Genomic DNA, 25,000 nt, shown 5'->3' with positions numbered 1-25,000 from the left:
GTCTCTCTCCCTTTATTTCTTTCATTATGGTCTCCTTGTACCATGCCTGACCTGCTGAATGTTTCCAGGAATTTGTTACATTTAACAAAAAGTTTTGTGTATTCACTGCATATCAATGTCCCAGATGGTATCCCTTACACAGCACAAACATTCCTATTGAAACTCTGATTCACTGTGAGCAATGTCAGAGGAGATATCTAATAATTTCCATTCTCAGTTTCAATTTCTCTGAATCAAGATTTTATCATGCCTCCTGATCCAAGTTCCCCAAACTCTAATACTTACTCAGTCTGTTTATGATATGAAAATACCTATTTTTGGTTAGAATCTTTTTTGTCTTATGATTGACAGTAACCTGCTACATACTTAGAATATCATTTAGAAAATGTTATCTTCTAAAAGGTGGAAATTTAAAGATGTTGCTTTTCTCCATGTAAGACCCCTTTACTCAAAAATTTTCAGTTTTAATGCTTTAATTTTAGAGGAAGCATGATGAAACCCAAAGTATCGGGTACCAAAAGCTTGAAAAAGTTAAAGAAATCCAGCATAACAAGCCCCCAAAGCATAATACTGAAAATGTGAGAAACCTGAAACTAGAACAGAAGAATCGATTTCTGATGAAAGGTCAAATATCTGAAATATACACTGTTGTTTCTGCAGAGATGCTGCCTAATCTGCTAATGTTTCCAGCATTTTCCAGTTTTTATTCCAGCCCCATTTATTGTCAAAGTTGTCCAGATACCTAGGGCTGTGTTTTCTTAAAGATTTCCGTTTTTGTATCTATTATTTCGCACTATCAAAATCAAGATAAAAAAGTACTTAGTAAATCCTGCATCATTTACAACTTCCCCTCTAAGTCATGCATCATCTAGACCTGGAAATGAATTCCTTCTCCTTCTTCCTCACAGTGAAAATGAAGCACCTTACTATTAAGAGATAGGAAGAACTGCCGATGCTGGAGTCAGAGATAACACAGTGTGGAGCTGGAGGAATACAGCAGGCCAGGCAGCATCAGAGGAGGAAAGCTGACGTTTCTTCAGAAAAATCTGAAGAAGGGTCCTGACCTGAAACGTCAGCTTTTCTGCTCCTCTGATGCTGCCTGACCTGCTGTATTCCTCCAGCTCCACACTGTGTTATCTCTACACCTTACTATTCAGCAGTTCATTGTGAGTATTGTGCTCAATGTTGGTCTCCTTACCTGGAGAAGGATGTTCTGGCTATGGGGAGAATGCAATGAAGTACACTGATTCCTGGGACAGTAGAACTGACATATGAAGACAGTTAGGCCTATATTCACTGGAGTTAAGAAGAATAAGGGAGGCTGTCATGGAAATCTACGAAATTCCAACAGGAATTACTTGAGAAAGGATGTATTGGCACTGGAGGGGGTGCAAAGGAGGTTCACTAGGTTGATTCCGGAGTTGAGGGGGTTGGCTTATGAGGAGAGACTGAGTAGATTGGGATTATATTCATTGGAATTCAGAAGATTGAGGGGGGATCTTATAGAAACATATAAAATTATGTAGGGAATAGATAAGATAGAAGTAGAGAGGATGTTTCCACTAGCAGGTGAAGCTAGGACAAGAGGGCATAGCCTCAAGATTAGAGGGAGCAGATTTAGGACTGAATTGAGAAGGAATTTCTTCACCCAGAGGGTTGTTAATCTATGGAATTCCTTGCCCAGTGGAGTAGTTGACGCTACTTCAGTAAACGTTTTTAAAGATAAGGTAGACTTTTTTTGAACAATAAAGGAATTAAGGGATACGGTGAGAACGCGGGTAAGTGGATCTGAGTCCACGAAAAGATCTGCCATGATCTTATTGAATGGCGGAGCAGGCTCGAAGGGCCAGACGGCCTACTCCTGCTCTTAGTTCTTATGTTCTCATAAATAAAAACAGGAATTCAGACAGGATAAATGCAGGAAGGATGTTGCCGATGGCATGGGAGTCCAGAACAATGATCGCAACCTAAGGATGCGGAGCAGGCCATTTAGGACTGGGATAAGGAGAAATTTCTTCATCCAGAGTGGTGAGGCTGAGAAAATCTCTGCCACAGAAAGCTGTTGAGGCCAAAACATTGAATAATTTCAAAAAGAGTTAGATATTCCTCTTAGGGCTAAAGGGATCAAAGGGTATGGGGAGAAAAAGAGAACAAAGCACTGAGTTGGATGATCAACTATGATCGTATTGAATAGCAAAGAAGGTTCTAAGGGCCATATAGCCTACTCCTCCTGCTCCTGTTTTCTAAACTTCTATCTTTACCTTTACCCCACGGGGTGCAGCAATTCATGATGGCAGTTTACCAATTCTGAGGGTAACTAGGGATATGCAAAAGTGCTGACTTTACTCAATGATTCTGTATGAATGAACAAAATAAAAGGCATCACTAAGTTACAGTGCTCACTAGTTCTTCTCCCAAAGCATTCTCGAGAGCTTTTTGAAAGATTCTCCCAGAATCCATATTGTTGAAAAACTCCAACTTGGTAAAGACGAAATGAACAGTTGAAAAATTGTTGCTCATATATGCATTAAATATGTTATAAACCAAATCACGAATGCATAAAATTAACTCAAATTGAATAGGTAACCCAACGGAATCTGGCAAATTTATAAAAAGTTATGGTTTTAGAGTAACTAATTCTATTTTCATTGTGGTAGATTCTAGGATCTTTATTCAGTGCTTAGGGAATGACCTGCAGGAATCCCATCTCCTTCTTCAGCTCTTGGATCCAATGTAAATGCAGGTGCATGCAACAGACCTATTGGCTTAATCAACTTTATGAAGACCTTATGCTCTGCAAACAGAACTTGCTTTTTCCTGATTAATGACCCTTAGTGTCATAAGAGTTGTCATAACAGCCTTGAAATCAAACTTAAGGTTAAATTCTCAAATGAATGCCAATCACTTTCCTAAGGAGTCAAGGAATGGAATGCAGACAGGAAAGTGTGATGAAGTCACAACCAGATCAGCCGCAATCTTACTGAATGTGGAGCATGCTCAAAGGGCAGAATGGTCTACTCCTGCTCCCCAGACCTTTATTCAAATGAGATCTTGATCAGCTGGGCCAACGGGCTGAGGAGTGGCAGATAGAGGTTAATTTAGATAAATGCTAGGTGTTGCATTTTGTCAAGACAAACCAATATAGGACTTACACAATGGGGAGTGCTGTCAAACAGAGAAACTCAGGCATTCAGGTACATAGTTCCTTGAGAGTAGTGTCACAGGTAGACAGGATCGTAAAGATGATGTTTGGTACATTTGCCTTCACTGGTCAGTCCAATGAGTATAGGAGTTGGGATATCGTGTTGTACCTGTACAAGACGTTGGTGAGGCCACTTTTGGAGTCCTGCACACAGTTCCTGTTGCTCTGGTATAGGAAGGATGTTATTAAACTAGAAAGGGTGTAGAAAAGATTTACAAGGATGTTACCGAGACTGATGGTTTGAGTTATGAGGAGAGGCTGGATACACTGGGACTCCTTTCCCCTGCAGCATAGGAGGCCGAGGGGTGACCTAGTAGAGGTTTATAAAATCATGAGAGGCTTGGACAAGGAGAATAGTCAGGGTCTATTCCTCAGGGTAGGGGAGCCCAAAACTAGAGGGTTTAGGGTTAAGGTAAGAGGGGAAAGGTTTAAAAGGGACTTGAGGGGTAACGTTTTCACACAGAGGGTGATGCAGATATGGATCGAACTGCTAGAGGAAGTGATACAGGCAGGTGCAATTACATTTGACTCTCAATGCCAATTTTCATGCCTCTTCCAATTGCTTATATTTTCCCCATTGTGTTCTTCAGTCCTTCTCCTTGCCACTACATATCCCCTTCTCTACCATCAATGTCCCTACCCTATTTACCTGCTCAATCCTTTATGCACCCCTGCTGCTCCCGTCATCACTAATTCATGTAACCTTAATATACTATCACTTGATTTCACCTCTAGGTAATGAAAGGCCAGAGATCCCCTCGCCATAACCAATCACTCTGTTACCTTCCATTCTCAAAATGTTTCCATAAAAGAGAAATTGCTTTCGAAATGCAATCATTTTCAAAACTTGTATGGATATAGTGGAAAAACAGGACTGCGAATGCTGGAAATCTGAAACAAAAACAGAAATTGCTGGAGAAACTCAGCACATCTGGCAGTATGTGTGGACACCAAAGCAGATTAACATTTTAAACCCAATGACTCTTAACCACCCACAGCTCTTTGTTTTATTTTTACATAATATAATTAGTATCCACGATTTAAACCAATCCTCTTTATTCATAACCCTACCCTCACAAACATAGATAGACAGACAGACAAGGACAGATAAGGGATAATTCATTTAAGAAAAAAGAAAAGTGCGACCGGCAGATCACTTCAGCAGTTCCGAACGATGGTTACTGAAACTTCAAGCTATCCTTGGATAATGTGCTGTTCGCTGAAAAGTGGAACTGTTGAATTCTGAAGGCGCTGGTAAATGCAAACAGCTCCTACAGACTGCTGGAGATTTTTACTTATGTCCTACAGATTGAGGTTCTTTTCTCAGAACTTCCACTAATTCGATAACTGGAGAATAACTTGAAAGCAACCAAAATTGCATCCAGCAGCTTTCATAGCCATACTGCCTTCTGCCCAAAACCTAGTCCAAACTAGTTCAATCTTTGGTTTTCTTTCTTCTTTTTCAGTATTCTCTGTGCTTGACCTGCAGACACTGGCCTTCCTTTGAATGACCCTTAAGCATAATCCAACTCAAGTGCGAAACATTTGTAGTATTCTTAGAACAATAATCAAACTGCAATTAACTTTCCAGGCCAGTTCCCATAAACAAATATCAGTTTGTTTGTTCTTTCCTTTTTTAGAAAGACGAGCCACTGCTCAAAGTCCAAAATTGAACTCTCAACTTCAACTCACAGTTCCAAACCAAAAATGAGAAAAATAAAGAAAACCAATTATGGTCTGAACAGTAATAACTATTCAATTGGATCCCGGATAAGTGACCATAAGTGGTGAATAAACAGAAGCTTATAGCCTGCAAACAGAAAGACCTAAATCTCTCTCTGTGTGAAGTAACAGAAAGTCTCCTGCTCTCGCTCACCATTCCCCTGTAAGCTGCTCTCTCTGCAAATCTCTTGTTGAAAGGAAAAGGGGATAAAAACACCTTCTGAGGAATTGAAAGGGTAAATTCTTAACCAGAGAATGACTGAGAATCAGTGTATCCACCATTTTGTGTTATTAGCAGAGGAATGCCAGTCTAGATTTCATACTCAAGACCCAGATTAGAACTAAATCCACAACCTTTTAAGTCAGAGTTGAGACTGCTAGCAACTGAGGCACAGCTGATAGTCAAGGATCTTGCTTCTCATTTGCAACTCTCATCATCTCTCTCACTTTGTTTGACAAGCTTAATCAATCCCAACATAAAATGATTGTAGTAATAGCTAAAACATACCTGTCTCTGAATTCCAAACATAACATATTCCATCTTCACTCCCAGAAAAAAGAAACATCCCACATGGTGTGAATGTGCTGTACAGCTGCTCACGGTAATTTGTAGCTCCTGTATACTTCTTTGCAGCCAATCTATAAATTAAAGAGCACAGAACCTAGGAATTCAGAGAGTCTGGAAAATAAACTAAAATATAAGGACTCCTAAAAGGATAGTAAGAAACTATATCTAATCAGAACTTCACAATACCATTTTAATCAGCCTGTTTCTCCTCAGCTGCACTGCTGCAGGAAATAAACATTTTTAGTTGTTCATATAATGATCTTGATGAGTAGTTTGTAGGGACAGGTTACTATTCATGGGCAATTAAAAAGGTTCAATGAGTGCTCTGTGATTTCCCAGTCTGCATCTTCAATTATTTATTAGTCAGGCAGCATTCCCTTGGAATGAAAACTATTTCCAAAAATAGAGACAAATCAGAACACGGGTATAGTAGGTTGATTAATCTGCAGTCCATTACTGGGAAGACGCTAGAACCAATTCTAGGAATCAGTCACTATGTTCAGTGATAAACAAAAGGTACCATTAGCAATTTAAAATATAGCTTCTGAAAAAAAACTTGTGAGGAAGCCATTATGGAGGCCAATAAGATACGCCTAACTGAACTTTCATTAAAGTTTCATGAAGTCATTCATTAAATATTTCAAACTGTTAAGAGTAATGTCTGGTAGCAATCTGAAGAACTACATTAGGAACTAACTCCAATCTTAAAGCCAAAATGTTATACATGAGGATGCATCTCATTCTGAAGACATGTTACTGTGCTAGTGTCACTCTTTGTACTATTTATTAATAACCTGAGAGAGGACACTAAAACACGTTAAGAAGTAGAGCAGTGCAAACAAATCTATGAAGATTTAGATGCGCTAATGCAGCAGGTCACATAATGGCAGTTGGTATTTAGATAAACGTAGTTGCGTGAATTAATACAGTCTACATGCATAATTTCAAGGGAATAACATAAGAGGTGAAGAGAAAAAGGATTATTGTGCCACAAATTTTTAAAAATCCTTGATTTTGGCTAAAGCTAGTAGAATGTTTCAATTATAATATTCAATTACAAAGTTTTGAAACTTTCAGGTTCTTGGTCAGACTGCATGCGGAATACTGTGCCTAGTTTTGAACCCAACATGGTTATGGTGGTGTTGGAAAAATTAGGGATCAGTTAAATGAATAATTCCCAGTTTAAAAACCCTCAACTAGGCAGCTAGTTCAAATACCTTTGTCTATCTATATAAAAGCAACGTAGACTTAGAAGTGTTCTGAATGAGACTTATATGAAAAGAAAAAAGGATTTGCATTTATATAGCCCCTTTCATGACCATTGGAAATTTCAAAGCTTTATGAAGTGCAGTTACTGACGTATTTTGCACAAATTTGCACAAAGCAAGCTCCCAAAAACAGGAATGTAATAATCATCATAAAACAGATTATCCAGTCATTGAGGGATTATAAAACAGCCATTATGCTGGAAATAACTCCTCCTTCTTCTTTGAACGATCGTCATAGATCTTTTGCATTCTTGCTGAGAGGGCAATTAAGGATCTCGGTTCAACACCTCATTCAAAAGATGGCATCTCTGGCAACACTCCCTCACTACTGCACTAGAATTATTTACATTGCAGATTTAATGCAAAGGAACATTCCAAGGGGCTTTATAGAAACAAATGAACAAGCTCCATAAGAAGCCATTAGTTCAGATAAGCAACAGCTTAGTCAGAGAGATACGGTGAAGAAGTGTTTTAAAGAACGAAAGCAAAGTACGTAGATAGTAGGGACGTAGAGGCAGGAGTAAGCCATTTGGCCCAATGAGGCTGCTCCATCATCAACAAGATCATAACCAACCTGGTTGTGTTCTCAGCTCTCTTTCCTGTCTGCAACCCATACCTCTTGACTCTCTTGTCTATCAAATATGTATCTAACTCAGCCTTGAATAAATTTAAAGACCCTGCCTCCGCTGTCTTCTTGGTAAGAGAATTCCAAACTCTATGATGCCTTTGAGGCAGAACAAAATCTCAATGTTACATCAAGCAGTTAGTACCTGAAAAGGTTAAATGACATCATGAGATAAGCTCTGCCCCATCAGATTATAAAATACTCCTCCTGGGAGTAGATCACTGGTTCATGTACCAGTGTTACAAGACCAGTTCAGTGCTTAGTTCCATGTAGCTCATGGTAATATGTACTTACTCTCAAGTCCGGCCAGATGTCCCAGAAGAGACTAATCACATAACTCATACAATACACCATTCTGTTTAATAAGACCAAGCTCTCTCTGACCAAAGACTTTGCATGGATGTCTTTCCCCACATGGTATGAGTAACATGGACTAATGTCAATAAGAAGGATTAGTAGCAATGAATCTACCCCAAAGTATTTCAGATGGTTCCAGTGGACACGGTCATAGTAAATACCAAGCTAACAGCAGTGCTGACTTTGTCTATACTATTCATCTCTGCATTATAAGAGAGACCTCTTACTCTTAAACTAGCCTTCTTCAAAAGAGGAAAGGTCCTGTGGTCATCCACTCTATCCAGTCCCCTTAAGATCTTATCAAAGCAAAATATTGCAGATGTTGGAAATCTGAAATAAAAACATAAAATGCTGGAGAAACTCAGCAGGTCTGGCAGCATCTGTGAAGACAGAATCATAATTAGAGGTGGCCTTCTGATCTTGTATGCTTCAACAAGATCATCTCTCATTCTTCTAAACTCCGCTGGTTACATAAACGAAAACTATTTTCTACTCAACCTGTTCAGAGATGTAATTAGACACTTTGGAACAGGTGGGACTTAAACTCAGTCTTCCTGGCTCAAAAGGTAGAGATACTACCACTGCACCACAACAGCGAGTGGTTATAGGCTTAATCTGTTCTGGTTTTCTTCATTAGATTAGCCCTTCATCCCAAGAATGAGTTGAATGAAATTTCTCTGAACTGCTTCTAAAGCAATTTTTGAAATAAGGAGACTTAAAACGTACATGGCACTCAAGACGTGTCTCATCAGCTTCAATAAAGCTCCCCTATTTTAATATTCCATTCCCCTCACAACAGAAGACCAACATTCCATCTGCCTTTCTAATCACTTACTGTACCCACATTCTAACAATGTGATTCATGTACTAGGACACACAGATTCTTCTGTACCACAGAGTGTTGCAATCTCTCTTCATTTAATTAACATACTGCTTTTCTATTCTCCCCGCCAAAGCTGTCAAGCTTATTTTACATACATTCTACTCCATTTCACAAATTTCCTTCCATTCACTTAAGCTGTCAATATTCCTTTTCATAAGACCATAAGACACAAGAGGAGGCCATTCATGAAGTCTGCTCCACCATTCAATGTAATCACGGCTGATAATCCTCAACTTCACTTTCTTGCCCTTTCCCATAACCCTTGATTCCCTTACAGATTAAAAATCTATCTCAGCCTTGAATAACTTAATGACCGATCTTCAAAAGCACTCTGTAGTAATGAATTCCACAGATTCATAGCTCTCAGAGTAGAAACTGCTCTTCATTGCTGTCTTAGACATCTGTTTTGCAGACTCTCTACTTACTCTTGAAAATTTACTTTCCTACCTACTTTGGTGCCATTGGTACATTTATATTATTCGATCCCATCATAAGAATAGTTGATACAGATTATAAACACTTTGGGACCCAGCACTGTATCCTGTGGAATTCCATCAGTAACTGATTGCCAACCTGAAAGATACCCATTCATGCCTGCTCTCTATTTCCTAATATCTAACCAATGCTTTATGCATGCTAATGTGTTACATCTGCACCATGTGCTGTAATCTTGTGTAGCAACTTCCATGTAACAAATTGTCAAGCGCCTTTTGGAAGTAGAGAGGGTGGAGGGATGTAGGGAAGAAAGTCAACAGACCAAGACAATGGAAGACAGAGCTACTAACTGGGAAGCAATTACAACTGTGTATGCACAAGAATTCAGAATTAGAGTTTAGATATCTCAGGTGATTGTGCAGCTGGAGGAGTATACAAAGAAAGAGAAGTGCAAGGTCATGGAGGGATTTGAAAACAAGCATAAGAATTTTAAGGCCAAAATGCTATTTCACTGGAAGCTAATTTAAGTCAGTCTTCACCAAAGAGGTGTTTCAGTCTTCAGTTGAATCTTAAACTCACAACCATCCCACTCAGCAGCAATTCTATTACCAGTTGAGCTATGTCTGACACAACCCAAATTATGGAGGGGCCGGAATAGACTGGATGCTATTTTTATCCCAGAGAATTATGAGCCTCTGGAATACAGTGTGACAACAATGGTAGATACTGACTACATGCATGATTCATGCCATCCCCATCCAATGCCTCAGCAATGCCATCCAGCTGCGCAGGACTAAATTATCCAGTAAACCTGATATGGCTTTGGCTCCCACACCCACACTATCTGCTCTGATATCACCCATGGATATATGGCAGCCCCCCCAAACCCCAGCGTCCATTTGTCCACCTATATAAAAGGAGAAACATCAACAGATTGTGGAGTTTTTGTAAAAGGATTGCTTTGTAAATGGAGATCAAAAGTCAGGTATATGCTACTTGGTGGGCAGGAACCAGTGTTACAAACAGGACTTGTGCCCAGCAGGTGGGAGGAACTTGTGGCATGTGAGCAGGTTGTGCATGAGAGAGAGAGCAGAGGGTAGTATGAAAGGTGGGGATAGTGTATACTGGGGAAGCAGGCTCTGCATGTGGGGAGAGTGGGCAATGCACATGGATGTGCAGATCAGTGTTGTGTATGGGTGATTGGGCAGTGCACACACGAAAGCATGGGCCACATACAGGGCAGAGTGTGGACAGTGCCCTTGGGTGGCATGTTATGTATACAGGCGCAAGGGAACATGGGGCATGAGAAGAAAGTGATATATAGTGAAAGGAAGTGCAGTATTTTTTTTTTGCCTCCAGTAATTGGTGATAATATTCTAACTTAGTCAAATACAAACTTACTGAAACTAATCAAGAAACACTTGTGGTTAGATGAGAATGTGGGTAGCTTGTGTGCCATAAATGCAATGTGCATTTGCGGGAGCTCGTGGAGACCCCAGACAAGAATGTCTGCACCAAGAGCCTGTGGCTTCAATTGCTACTGAGCTGGACTGGGAGTAACAGAGCTGGAGTGGGAGAGGAACAGGTGGACACTTTGTCCCAGGAGCAAGTTCGGTTCCTTATAACTTTAGTATTGGATAATTGATGAGAATAAGGATGACAGCATGGCTGGTCAAACTGAATACCGCACCATGGTGCATGGAATCATTCAAGTTGGAGGGGGGGAGGGCAGTAGAGAGCGGAAAGGAATCTGACAGTAAAGGGGAACAGTTATAGTTAGGGAGGTAGATCATGTTTTCGACACTTAAAATCAGATCAGGAATTCCAAAGGATTTATTGCCTTCCTGGTTTCACAATTAAAGTAATCTCCTCATACTTTGAGATCCCTTGGAATAGGAGTAGAAGGACCCAGTTCTCATGATCCACATAAGAATCAATAACATAGATGGAATTAAGAATCATATTTTGCTAAGGAATTAGGTTTAATAACTTACACTCTTAGATCCATCACTCTTAAAGTGCTGTCTCTGGCGTGGATGAGTAGACGCCTGCCATTTGGGTGAACTTCCAGGTGATTTATAGGAACACCTTTTAGATCATTCTGCATTATATTCTGTAAGGAATTTTGAATATTGTTTTCAATATATTCTAAATGTGAAACCCTTGTAATATTCTTATATTACTTGATTAGATCAAAGAAATACACAAAATTTACACCACATTATAATCTCACCTACATAATGACACTAATGTTTACTAGATTTAGTGCTCTGTCCGATAACTTCAGACAACTTCAGTGCATATTAAATCATCACCCTAAACAGCTAAAAAATTCACCAGACCAAGTGCCAGTTAGGTAATTAACTGCTATCTGTCAAGCTTCAGTTCTAGCCAGGAATCTCGTTGTTGCAGTCCTGCTCTGCCTGAAATTACTTGCCAATTAGAAGCTGGTAGGCTCAGAGAGGTGAGGAGTGTGATAAAGGCCCAGGCAGCGCAAGAATAAGTGAAAGGCTCTGAGCGTAGGTTGGAGTTTAAGGGGAGATGGGGATCAGAGGCAAAAGCAGGGATGGTTCTCAGTAGCCACCCTGCTGTACTCCATAAATGGCTGAGTGCTCCAGAATGGGGGCAAGTGGAGAAACCCCAGCCCCCAACTCAAAGGTAGATTGTCCTGGTTTCCCTGATAGAAAAGCAGCCACTTTTCTTGCCTGCCAAGGCGGCAGATAATCAGGCTATGGCTGATCAAGGCCCGTATATGGCCATTAATTAACCATTTAAAAGCCTTAATTTGTAGCAGTTCGATATGGCTGCAGGTAGACCTCACTGAGGACTTAACTTCTGAGGGGGCAGGAAGCAGGCGAATATATATCTGGGGCAAACCTGCCAAATTATTTGCCTTTCTTGCCATCTTCCTTGCCACTTCCAAAAGAGGGGAAAGTCATGCCTTTATCACCAAAGGTAAAAATGGATGAGACAGCAGGAGTTTTCACAATAAGCTAAAATCAGAGGTTGCTGGAGGGCAAGCACAAGAGGAAATCAGCTCACATACAAAGAATTCTCTGTATGTTCTATCAAGGACTGGACAGCAAACTGCAGGCTGGGAAATGGGAGGATGGAAGAAATGAGGGGTGGCTCAGTCGTTAGCACTGCTGCATCACAGCTCCAGGGACCCAGGTTCGATTCCACGCCCCTAACCCTAACTCTACCCCTTCCCCCCCAACTCCACCTCACCTCCTCTGGGGGACTGTCTGTGTGGAGTTTGCACATTTCCCCCATGTCTGCATGGGCTTCCTCTGAGTGCTCTAGTTTCCTCCCACAATCCAAAGATATGCAGGTTGGGTTGATCGGCCATGCTAAATTGCCCATACTGTCCAGGCTAAGTGGATTAGCTGACAGGAGATGCAGGGTTACAGGGATAGGGTATGGGCGGTAGGTCTGGGTGGGATGCTCTTTGGAGGGTCAGTGTGGACTCAATGGGCCCAGTGGCCTGCTTCTGCACTGTAGGGATTTTATGATTCTGTGAAAACAAAACTGCTACTGCTTGAGAAGAATTTGGTGGAAATGCAAGCTGTCTGCAGATGCAAAGGATTTAACAAAATGCTCAGAATTTATTTGAATGAAATCAAATAACTAACCTTTTATGACAATTGCTGACTATATCTGTTGGTACATATTCTAAAAGGTTTTGAGACATGATGCTTAGAATACACCTATTTCAAAGGAAAGTTGTCAAACAACCCCTCAGGTAGGCAATTCCTTGACACTAAATGCAAAACAACTGAGGGATTATTTAATACTTTTACAGGACGTACTATTGTCAATCAGGAGATGTGTTGGCTACTTAAAACTAATGATCATGTAAAAAAAATTACTTGGTTGCCAGGCACTATTCTCACGAAATTTCTACTGTCCAAATCATGAAATAAATTGTAGTCACCACCTATTCAACAAATTGATCATTGCTTTTCTATTGCAAAGTATTGATACACCTTGGTTTATTAACATCAGAAGCCAAAACTCCAAGGTGTGAACTGCAGAATATTTAAATTTTCTGTTATTGTACCTCAGCAATGGTCCACTGCTGAACTAAGTTTTCTGGGGAACTTTGATTTACAACAGTACTCCAAACGATAACCAGTCCTGTACTGTCACCTGAGAACATGCGTAGCCCTGTGCAAAAAAAAAACAAAATAAAATTCTTATTTGGTTCAAAAACTACACAATACTGACGTTGTATTCTTTTTAACAATATTCTGGTAAACTTAGACTATGATGGCGCAAATGATAAAAAATGCATTGAAAATACAAAATAGATTTTCAAAGGACTTTTTCATATTTTTTGATTTTCTGTACTAAAAGTAGTTTGCGGCTATGTTACTAGCGTCAAGGTGGTGGGCTACATCTGACATCTGAACACTGTGCTATTGTTATAGTTTAACAGTATGAAGCTCAGGATCAGTGATTTTTCAAGCTCATTCATATTAAGACAGACCATTTTAAGCTACGAAAACAACTCAATGTTGGGAAGAACAGAAGCATTTTCAGTCTCCTTTATTAACTCAGCAAACCTGCCCTGATCCAATCCAGCTCCTCAGCCACTTGCACAGATTGATCAGACCACGTTAAACTGTGTATCCTCTTTGAACACATGGTGCAGATTTGCATCGCTACATGCCTAACCATCTTTTCCCTTCTCATGTTCTTAGGACATGGATTCAAATCACACCATGGCAAATAGTTGAATTTAATATAACAAAAGTCTGGAATAAAATATTAATGTAACAGTGAACAATATAACCACTGCTGATTGCCATAAAAACTCAAATGGTTCACAGATGTCCTTTAGGGAAGGAAATGTGCCATCCTTACCTTGTCTGGCCTTTGCTAACTCCTGATTCACAACGTGGTTGACGTTTAAATGTTCTCTGGGCAAATAATAATGGCCTAGTCAGTGATACTCATCTCCCATAAAAATCTAATTTAAAAAAGCCATGATGTTACTGAATGGCCGAGCAGGTGTGAGGGGCTGAATGGTCTACTTCCGCTCCTAAAATATATTATGTTTGTATGGCTAAAGACAGATAATTTCAGAAACTCTTCAACATTGATACAGGTTGATTGGCTAAGTTGAAGCTAATTCTAAGTGAAGTTTGAAAGACAGACTGGAAGTATGCCTTTTATTTTGAACATGAAAATATCTTACAATAAAATAACAATGACTGTTTATTGTAACTCGAATAAATATCAACAGAAACTCATAACCCAATTTAAAACTTTAAAACAACAGTACTCCTTCAATAAACAAATATTTCCGAAGTGCAGTGGCATTATAGACTAAACTACACTTATGTAGCTCCTCGAATAGTGTAAAACATCCCAAGGTGCTTCACAGCAGCATTACCAAACAGAAATTTATGACCATTAGGAGATAGACAGTAAAGAAATTGATCAACTAGCTAAGTTTTAAGAAGTATTTTAAAGGAGTGACAAAGATGAGAAGTTTAGAAAAGACATCTCGAGCTTTGGGTTTAGGCAAGTGAAGCTGGCAATGGTACAGTGATTAAAACTGGAAATATGCAATAGGTCAGAATGGGAGCAGCAAGAAGATTTCAGAGAGTTGTAGAGATAAAAGAAGTTAGAGAGACAGGGAGGATTCAAAAATGGGTGAAAATTTTAAATTTGAAATGTTGCCAGATCAGTAGCTAATGTGATGAAGACTGAGCATAGGGATGCAATGAGAATTGGTGACCTGTTGCAATAATCCCGATGATACTGCAAAAAAATGGTGTAGTAGACTCAATGTAGGGGTTGGAATCCACACTAGTTAGCTTCCAATAGTTTACGAAGTTTCCAATATGGAGGGCCGAGTACCAATGGCTGTCTGCACAAAAACTGGCAGGATGACAATGAGAAGAATGCTTAAGAATTTTCAGTTGATAGGTCCTTCTTTGCTGTATATAAGATCTAATCCTGTCTCCTTGGCATCACTTGTATCTCAGTTTGTAGTATACACACCCGAGTCAGAAAGTTGTGTGTTCAAGTTCAAGTTCACAAAACAAATTGAAAGCTGTCTCTACCCTTGGGTACTGAGGGAATACTTCACTGTCAGAAGCCTTGTCTACTTTCAGGTGGATGAACAACATAACTATATTTCAAATAAGAGCAGTTGGAAGTTACCCTAGGTTGCCCACCCAATACTTATACCTCAATCTACACCACAAAAAGCTGGTTATTAAGCCATTATTCCAGTACTATTTGTGTGAGTTTGCTATGTGCAAAATAGCTGCTGCATTTCCTACATTGTAAATGAAGACACTTCAAATGCACTTCACTGGCTGTAAAACACTTTGGAATCATATGGATTCCATATAATACATTTTTCTTGACTTCTAATTGCTTCTTCAACCATATGTGCCTAATGAGGTCCAGCAAAAATAGCATCAACAACCTGCTGTTGTGATGATTCTCCTGATATACAGAGTCACCTATGAAGTCATAAAGACAAAATTTTATTTAATTCACTCTGGAGAATGCACGTATAAGATCTGTAAATGTCAAGTAGAACTGTTGAATTCAGGAAAACAAATTATTCCAAAAAGGATGAACACAGTGCAGTGTTTAGATTTTATAAAATAAAAATAACAACCTTAACATTCATAACAATGTCTCACCAAATAATGTTCCACTCACCAGAACTGGTGGAGTCAGAAATAGCATCAATGGTGGAATATCACAACAAACCAAAGTCTTCAGTCTGTCTCAATAAATTACCCTGGGTATGTTGCTGTCCAGCAGTTTCTTGTTTTATTTTAAGAAAAACGAACTATGGCTTTTATATTACTCTTAGCTACATGTTACAGAAAGGTTAGGTATTCCCAATAAGTATTAGCCATTACAAGGCATCTGAAGCCATGGTTATCATTTCAGCAGTATTTTATCAACCATGCTGATAGCCTATATTGAATGTAGTTTTAGTTGCAATTTCATAAATTGAAGTGAACTTTTAAAGCCATTGTAGAAAAATCTATATTTCCACATGTAGTACTACTGCCTCACCATTATAGAACCAACCTAAAAGGCAGAAATTAAAGTGGGGTGAAAATAAGCAATTTGAACAGGTATGGTGAGATTTTGAATAAAGGCAATATAGTGATGTTTAATGTTTTCATTCTTCATTAGTGAAACAGTCCTTGTTGCAGTGGATGGCAAGACCAACGTGAGGATTAAAACAAACCCAACATATTGATGTGTTCTCTAACAGGACAGTAGCTCCCCCAAGTGCTCCTCCTTATTATAAAAGTCAACAACAGCCATGCTTACATAGAGTCAAAATTAGTTGCTGTAGTCAGGTTGGAAAGCAGTGGCTCAAGGGCATGCGTGGAGACAGATTACTGCAAAGGGCTAAGGAAGGAAAGGAAATTGAGAAAGCAGAGGAGAGTTAACAAGGGAGAGGGTAAAGGAGTAAAAACAGAAAATGCAGGAGAAACTCAGCAGGTCTGGCATTATCTGTGGTGAGTGAAACAGAATTAATTTTTCAAGACCAATATGATAAAAGGACTGCAGAGTTGCAAATATGTTATAGCCAAAAATAGAAGAAAAAAGGATAAACCTAGCAGAGATAATAGGAACTGCCGATGCTGGAGAATCTGAGATAACAAGGTGTAGAAACCTAGCAATTGCTTCCAGTGAGTTCAATGTTGCCAGTGGAGAATCCTTTAGAAATCACAACCTGTCAGAAAACTAACAAATCACTTGGACAAGCATAGATTAATGAAGGAGAGTAAACAAGAATTTGTTAAGGACAATTTGTTCTTGACTAACTTAATAGAACTTTCAGATAAAGGAGTAAAGAGGGTGGATAAGGAAACTGCAGATGTTGATGTTTATATGGAGTTTCAAAAGGCGATTGTTGAAATACTGCAAATTTGGCTCAATGGTAAAATTAAAACTTGTGAAAGAGTGAGCACAGATTCAATAGGGTGAATAACTTCCTTCTGTGCTGTACTATTCTATGTTTCTATGGTTATTCGCTCCTGGGATGGAAGGGCATTAGACTTGCAGCAGGAATAGAAGACTGACTGCAGGGCTTCTATAATTCTCAGCTGGAGGTACTTTAGGGAAAACAGTTTCTAAAGAAGATTCTCAGTATTGAGGAAGGTGGGTCTGGAGAAGCCCAGTGACACTGTTGGTTTAGGGTGAGATGGTGTGGTGAGAGGTAAGAGGCAAGGTGGCCCAGAATCACAGTTTCAGAACTTCCAGTTGCAGTGCATTTATCAACACTGAAGAGTTTAGCATTGGATAGCAAGAAATTAAATTTAACAGGCATGTAGGAAGCTTCATCTTCAGGTCTAATGGGATAAAGTAATGGAACAGATCTAGAGAAAGGGTTAAAGTTATTGATTTTTAGGTTTGAAAACCATTAGCCTTTTGGAACTTGTTGAGCAATCTATGTCTAAAGTACACAGGGAAGCAGCTAAAAATACAAACATGATGTTATTTACAGGGCCAGAGAGAGAAATCATGAAAAATCTGAATTCACTAATCACATTCTGTAACAACTTTAAGTTCCTGAATTTAGATAAGTTCAACAATTCTATATGATCTAGAATTTCATCAAAACACTCTGCATTATATTCATTTTCCTGTTGGGCCCAAAGTCTTTCCGCAGATCATGTGAACAGCTAAATTTTTCAATTTACATCCTTTGATTCAAAATGACTCTGTCATTTCTAAGATTTATCTTTTGTGATTTGGAGTCAATAACCACTAAAAGAGCCACACAGCACAGAATTTAAAACAAAACAGTTACTGCTAGATAAATTATACATGTTATGAATATTCCATTGAACTACACTAAAGTTTTAAAGAAAAGGATACAATGCACTTTTATTAATTAAATAATGGGTTTCATTGTTTAGGTTCCTGTAATATCCATATGTACAAAATAACAGAAACAACCACCACCGGTTATTTGTTTCCTTTAAAAGGAAGGGCTATTGTTTATATAATTTTGTTGCCTCGTCCCACTCAAATCACTTGGAATATGCTGCATGCTGTATGAATTTAAATTGTATGATGAGTAAAATAAGTGAGGAATTTAAGAAGAAAATTAGTGAATCATATATGATTGCTTTTTACATTCCAGAATACATGCTTGAATTCTCAGTGTACCACAAGTGTACAAGCCATTTAAATCCAAAAGGAACCAACTAGATTTGAGGATGTTTGGCTACATTTTGTTTTCCCATTGCCTTATGTTGTGTTCAGGCCTGCACTTACGTGCCCTAGCCTGACCAATCCTGTGCTACTATTTGAATGATGGACAACATCACAGACTAATGGAAAGCCAAAATATATGTCAATCAAGCACAGTTCCCCCAGTTTCTCTGTGGCTTTCACTCACCCGCCACCTACTGGGATCACCGCACCTAAATACTGACACACTTCCTCAACAATGTCTGATATATAAGCTTTCAATATATACTGAGATGTAATTTGTAATCTTTTCACTTTAAGATGTATTAGATGTAGAATAATATGTCTTCAGAACAATAAGTCTGATGACTCATAACTTTTAAAAAGCTTCATGACAATTCAGATGGTTATTTTTTATACAACTAGAACATGGTAAATACCAACTAACCTTCAGCATCAAAACACAGTGTGTTAATGAAGCTCTTGTGACCATCAAGTTCCTGAAGCAACTGACCATTCACTTCATTCACATTTATATTCCAGACACGGATGATAGAATCATAACCTCCTGTAACTACAAGGCACTGTACAAATGGATGATATTTTGCAGTATAAATAAATGAAGGATGTGGAAGGATCTTTTCAGCTGGGCTCTGATAGTTTTCTGTATTCCAAACCCTGAAAACAGTAAACACATCACAATATGTTGGTTCAGATACTTTTTTTTAAAAAACAATTCACCTAATAGATTTCTTTGCATCCAATACTTTGAATGCTTATATAACAAAACAACATTTAGGAGTTGAGCAAATTTTACACGTAATACAATATACAAAAGCCATTCAAACAGTTCGAAGGACAAAAAGTGCAGTTTTTTTTCCAGTAACTACTTCTTTATAATTCAAATTACATCAACAATGTCAGTTAGTGATATTCACTATATTTCAAATTACAATTTTATAGGGCGCAGTCACACAATTCCAGTTGATATCTATATTAGGTCAGTAGTTCTCAATTATTCATTCAGGGAAGGATGTGATAAAGCATCAATTAACAATGACACAATGTTAAATAAGAAACACTGGAGTCAGAGTTAGTTACACAGCATGTAAACAGAACGTTTGGTCCAACTCGTTCGCGCCAACCAGATATCCTAAACTGATCGAGTCCCATTTCCAGCATTTGGCCCATATCCCTCTAAATCCTTCCTTTAATATACCCATCCAGATGCCTGTTAAATGTTGTAATTGTACCAGCCTCCACCAATTCCTCTGGCAGTTCATTCCATACACACAGCATCCTCTGTGTGAAAAAGTTGCTCATTAGGACTCACACCATGGCAACTAGAGGAATTTGAATCCAATGAATTAATCTGGAATTAGTAGCTGGTCTCAGTAACAGTGACCATGAAAGGACTGTCGACTGTCATAAAAACACACCTAATGTCCTTGAGGAAAGGAAATCTGTTGTCTTTACCTGCATTGGCCCACATGTGACTCTGGCCTGCAGAAATGTGGCTGACTTCTAAATGTCTTCTGAAGTGGCCTAGCAAGCTATTCAGCAGTATCGATCCACTGCAGTACTATCGTAAAGAATGGAAGTACCCAGCATTGATCCAGGTACTCGAACGATGGCACACACCCAGCCTTAACAACCCTGCATTCTCCTCCTTAATAACATGTGGGGATTGTGCCAAAATTGGGACAGCTACTATAAAGACTAGTCAAGCAACAGCCTGAAAAAGTCATACACACCTGATCAGACTTTACAATGCTCCAGATATCACCATTGCCATATCAACGGTAGAGGACAAACCCACCTGAAATTGGGTGGAAGTCAAAATTGTGCAACTGAAGTTGCAAGCAATTTCTACATAAAATTCCATTTCTTGCTTTAATTTCCTCAAATTGAACTTGAGATAATTTTCACTTCTTATAAACTTGAAATTCAGGAATTGAAAGGAGGGAGGAACTCAAGAAAATTACAATTACCAGTATAGTAGTACTGAGTAAATTGTTCAAGCTGCTAATTGACCAGATGGATTTCATCCCTAGAGTCTTAAAAGGAGTTGTCACTGAGATAGTTGATGCTTTGGTTTTAATTTTCTAAAACACATTAGATTCAGTGGAGGTCATTAAATTCAGTGGAGGTTCCTTTCCTTTAGATTGGAAAACACCTTAATGTAACTGCTTTATTCAAAAAAAAAATTAGCTTAACATCTGTCATGGGGAAAATGATGCTATTCTTAAAGACATTATAACAGGGCATAAAGTAATCAGGGAGAGCCAACAGTTTTTTTTAAATGTATTCATGGGATGTTAGCGTCACTGGCCAAGTCAGTATCTACTGCTAGAGGGCAGTTAAGTGTCAACAACATTGCTACAGGTCAATATATAGCCCAGATCAAGTGAAAACAGCAACCAGGTGGGTTTGTCCTGATTAAATCCAGATATTTATTGAATTCAACTTCCACGGCAGGATTTGAACCTGGGTCCCCAGAAAATCACCTGGGTCTCCAGATTAATAGTCTAGCAATAATACCACTAGGCCATTGCCTCACCTAAAGGGTGAGTGTTATGGACCAGACCAAACTCCCTTAAAACATATCAAGTAGATAGCCTAGACCCTACCTTTTATCTTATTTAAAGGCAAGTGTGAAGCATTCCAGATGTGATTCAATTGGTCAAACTACAAGGCTTTAAGCAAAACACACTTTATTCTCACATCACAGTTAAAATACAATTAAAAAAAGAATTGACATAACTTTAATTCTATCGAAATACTTACCAAAATAATATATATTAATATATTAATATATAATATATATTTTAACTACTATTCATCAAGTGTTCCACTATAGCAGCATCCCGTTAATACACTCTTGGCAGAAGCAAATTCAGCAAAACAGATTTCCCTCACTTGCTATCTCCTCCAGTCCAGTTGAAGGAACACTGACAGAATGAATCTAGCAGCAGAGAGAGAGAGAGAGCTGTATCTTTCCAGCTTCAACTCTAAAAACCCTAACCTCTTCAATAACTGAAAGCAAAAGTAAAACCCTGGGTCTGTGTGCGGCTGACTCCACTGACTCATGCTTCTTGTCTGTATTTTTTAAAAAAAACAAAGCTATTTACTTTGCTTTCCTTGGAGCAGACACTTCGGCACCAGATTTACAACACGCTCTTCAAGAGAAACAGAGCAGAATAACTTCCTCTTAAAGGCACAAATCATCACTGAAGTCAAAGGGAAAGTCATGTTTAGCTAATCAATTGGCGCTCTTTGAAGGAGTAACTTGTGCTGTGGCTAAAGGAGAACCAGTGGATGTACCTGCGCTCAGGTTTTCGGAAGCATTTGATAAGGTGCCACATCAAAGGTTATTGCGCAAAATGAAAACACATGTGGTGGGGATAACATATTAGCAAGAAAGAAGATTGGCTGGTTAAAAGGAATCAGAGATTAGGAGTAGATGGGTCTTTTTTAGGCTGGCAGGGCTACATAAGTCAATGCTGGGGGGGCTTCAACTGTAAATAATTTGGATGAAGAGACCGATGGTATAGAAGCTAAATTTGATGATGACACAAAGATAGGTAGGAAAGTGAGTTGTGAAGATGACATAAGGAGCCTATAAAGGAATATAGATAGGTTAAGAAAAGATCTGGCAAATGGACTATTGTGCAGAAAAGTGTGAAATTGTCTCTTTTGGCAGAAAGAATTTAAAAAGGCATATTATCTAAGATTCTGCAGAGCTTTGAGATACAGAGAGATCTAGATGCCCTGCTGCATGAACGGTAGGTACAGCAAGTAATCAGGAAAGTTAACAGAATCTTATGTTTTTTTGCAATTGAGAATTGAGTGCAAGAATAGGGTGGTTATGCTTCAGTTATACAGTGTATTGGTGCGACTACATCTGGAGCACTATGTACAGAACTAGTCACTGTAACTACATTACTGTCTTGGAAACAGTTCAGAGAAATGTTTACTAAACTAATGTCTAAAATGAGGACTGCTTTATTAGGAAAGGCTACGCAAGCTAGGGCTGTATCCTCTGGAGTTTAGAAAAGTCAGAGGTGGCTTAGTTGAAGCGTAGAAGATCCTGAGGGGACGTGATGAGGTGGAATGTGGAAAATTTGCTTCCTCTTGTAGGAGAATCTAGAATTACAGAACATAGTTTAAAAATGAGGGGTCACCCATTTAAGACAAAGATGAGGGAATTATTTTTTCTCCCAGAGGCTTGAGAATCTTTGCAATTTCCCTTCTCAAAAGGCAGTGCGTGCAGAATCTTTAAATATTTTTAAGACAGAAGTAGACAGATTCTTGATTACTAAGGGGCTGAACGATTATTGGTTATATAGGAAAGTACAGTTGAGATTAAGATCAGATTAGCCATGATCTTATTCAATGCTGGGGAAGGCTCAAAGGGCAAAGTGGCCTATTCATGTTTCTTGTTCATATGTTAAGACAGAAGTAGATAAGATTGATGATCAAAGTGTTGAAAGATTATCAGGGATGACATGTAGGAATGTAAGAGCTGTGGTTAAGATCAGATCAGTCATAATATTATTGAATGGCAAAGCTTGCTCTAAGAACTAAGTGACCTATTCTTGCTCCTTGTTTGTACGTGCATACAAAAGCCATTCATCAATATTAAAACAAAACTCTTGTTGCCACTCCAACATCCTGTAGCCTTGAGTTTAAAGTGCAAACTTCCAAATCAAACCTTGTTAAACTACTTGCTGAAAATCATTTTTATTTCCAAAGCTGGCTCCTGATACAGTAAACTCTCTCTTTGTGTGTCAACTCAAATCTGTAGTTACTAAAAACATGCTGTATGTTGGTTATTGGGAACGAAGTAAAATTTAGCATGCAAAAATTTCTCAGGATCTGAGACAAAAATTAGGTGCTATTTCCAGGTTTCACATTCAAAAGTTCAAACAAACAGCAAGCAGCAGCAATCTCAAATCTTTATTGTTCTATAGAGAAATGATGGTGACATTGATGAGCTATTTTTGGGTGACAACATCAATGGTATTCTAAGTAGGGAATGGAGACAAAGCTTGAGGCAAAGAGAATGCAACAAAATTAGTAAGGAACAAATAAACAAGTTACCATCAGTACATTTTCAATAAAGGTTATTCCATTCTATCAGAAGAAATTCATTTAAAATGTGCACTAACCTTACTGTACCATCCGATGATGCAGAGAGAATGGTTTTATCATCATTTGACCAGCATAGAGAGTACACAATGTTAAAATGTCCATTAAATTCTCCTAATAGATGCCCAGAAGGAATTTCATAAACTAAATCATTAAATGAAAAGGCACAAATTAGTCTGGACAGTTTCAAATATTTTTAACCACATTTGCAATTTCTCAAGAAAAAGACTTTTTTTGGCATAAAAATTTTGCAATTAACTGTACAGTAATTAATTTTGGAAAAATGATGGGTTTTTTTGCTTTCTTATTTAGTGCAAACTGGTCATTTTATACTTTATATAACAAGGTAGGCACTTGTATCACTTTGAAAGTTTTGCTTTTACATTCAAAACAAACAACATAGATACTGTCAAAGTGAAGACATGGTCACAACATTATAAGAACTATACAAATGTGCTCACTACCTTTTGCATATTCTAGTATTAGCTGGAAGAAATTGGGCCTATAAAAACATCACAAACCTAGTTCTTTATTTCCTTTAGAAAATGTATGATTCTGTGACTGACAAACTCTACACTCTCTCTGCCTCAAATAATGGCCACTCTTTATCCACATATTTAAGACTTCACTTCAAGAGACTTCTCAGTCACAGAAGAGGAGCAGTCAACACAACTGAGCCCAATGCTGTCTTCGCCTAATGGCAATGGCATTTACTAACAGAAATTCCTGGAAGTAATCCAGAACCGGAAATGGACTGATTTTTGCCCATTCTAACCTCAGAGTGTAAAGGTCATTTGTAGTACAATTACAGTTGCTCACTGAAACTTTTTTTAAAATGGATTAATAAGAAAGAAACACCAGGAACTTCATTCCAAAGTGAATATAGATTTGGGAAACTTCCATTAAAAAGGACAGAGGATATTTTATCTTTTCCACATATCTTGTCCTAGCATAAAATATAAAGACACTCAAACTTCTCAGATCACAATATTATTTGCACGGGTCGACCAAAAAGTATCGCATCTGGCTCAACTCCAGTGCCTGCCTACTCCTGCACTGCCACGTGTACAGAGGGATAAGTGCCCAGCTTCAAACATTTCCCAGAATCAGCTCCAATTAGCCTCAAGAGCAGGAAGATCAATCTACAGATTCCTCAGGGGTCTAGGCACTTGCCTTGAATTCAACTGATGAAATTCTTATGTGCAATCATCTGTACAAAGCAGTGCCAATATGGCATGATGACGCCATTGGTGCTAAGGAAACCCTAATTCAAACCTTGAATGGGCTTGTACTCACTGGAATTTAGAAGAATGAAAGGGATCTCATAGAAACATAAAATCCTGATGGGACTGGACAAGCTCGATGAAGCATGAATGTTCCCCAAGTCCAGAACTTGGGATCACAGTGTAAGAATAAAGGATAAGCCATTCAAGACTGAGATGAGGAAGAATTTCTTCATTCAGAGAGTTGTGAACCTGTGGAATGCTCTCCCACAGAAAGCTGTTGGGACCAGTTCATTAGATATATTCAAGAGGGAGCTGGATGTGGCCATTATGTCGAAAGGGATCAAGGGGTATGAACAGAAAGTGGGAATGGG

At 38.7% G+C, this 25,000-nt stretch overlaps 1 protein-coding gene across 1 annotated transcript; it reads right to left on the bottom strand.

The window, feature by feature from the left end:
- Positions 1-2,403: 2,403 nt before the first annotated feature.
- LOC109928043 (jouberin) lies at positions 2,404-23,579 on the bottom strand (the record flags this gene model as incomplete). Its single annotated transcript, XM_048593225.1, has 7 exons — positions 2,404-2,597; positions 3,986-4,093; positions 5,433-5,563; positions 11,055-11,173; positions 13,121-13,227; positions 18,701-18,930; positions 23,424-23,579. Coding segments are annotated over 7 exons (1,045 nt in total), but the record flags the coding sequence as incomplete, so codon positions are not given.
- Positions 23,580-25,000: the final 1,421 nt, after the last annotated feature.

This window comes from Rhincodon typus, unplaced genomic scaffold, assembly GCF_021869965.1.
Source record: "Rhincodon typus isolate 14 unplaced genomic scaffold, sRhiTyp1.1 hic_rhity00002525, whole genome shotgun sequence".
Taxonomy (NCBI): domain Eukaryota; kingdom Metazoa; phylum Chordata; class Chondrichthyes; order Orectolobiformes; family Rhincodontidae; genus Rhincodon; species Rhincodon typus.
This window is presented reverse-complemented; position numbering and strand designations above follow the sequence as displayed.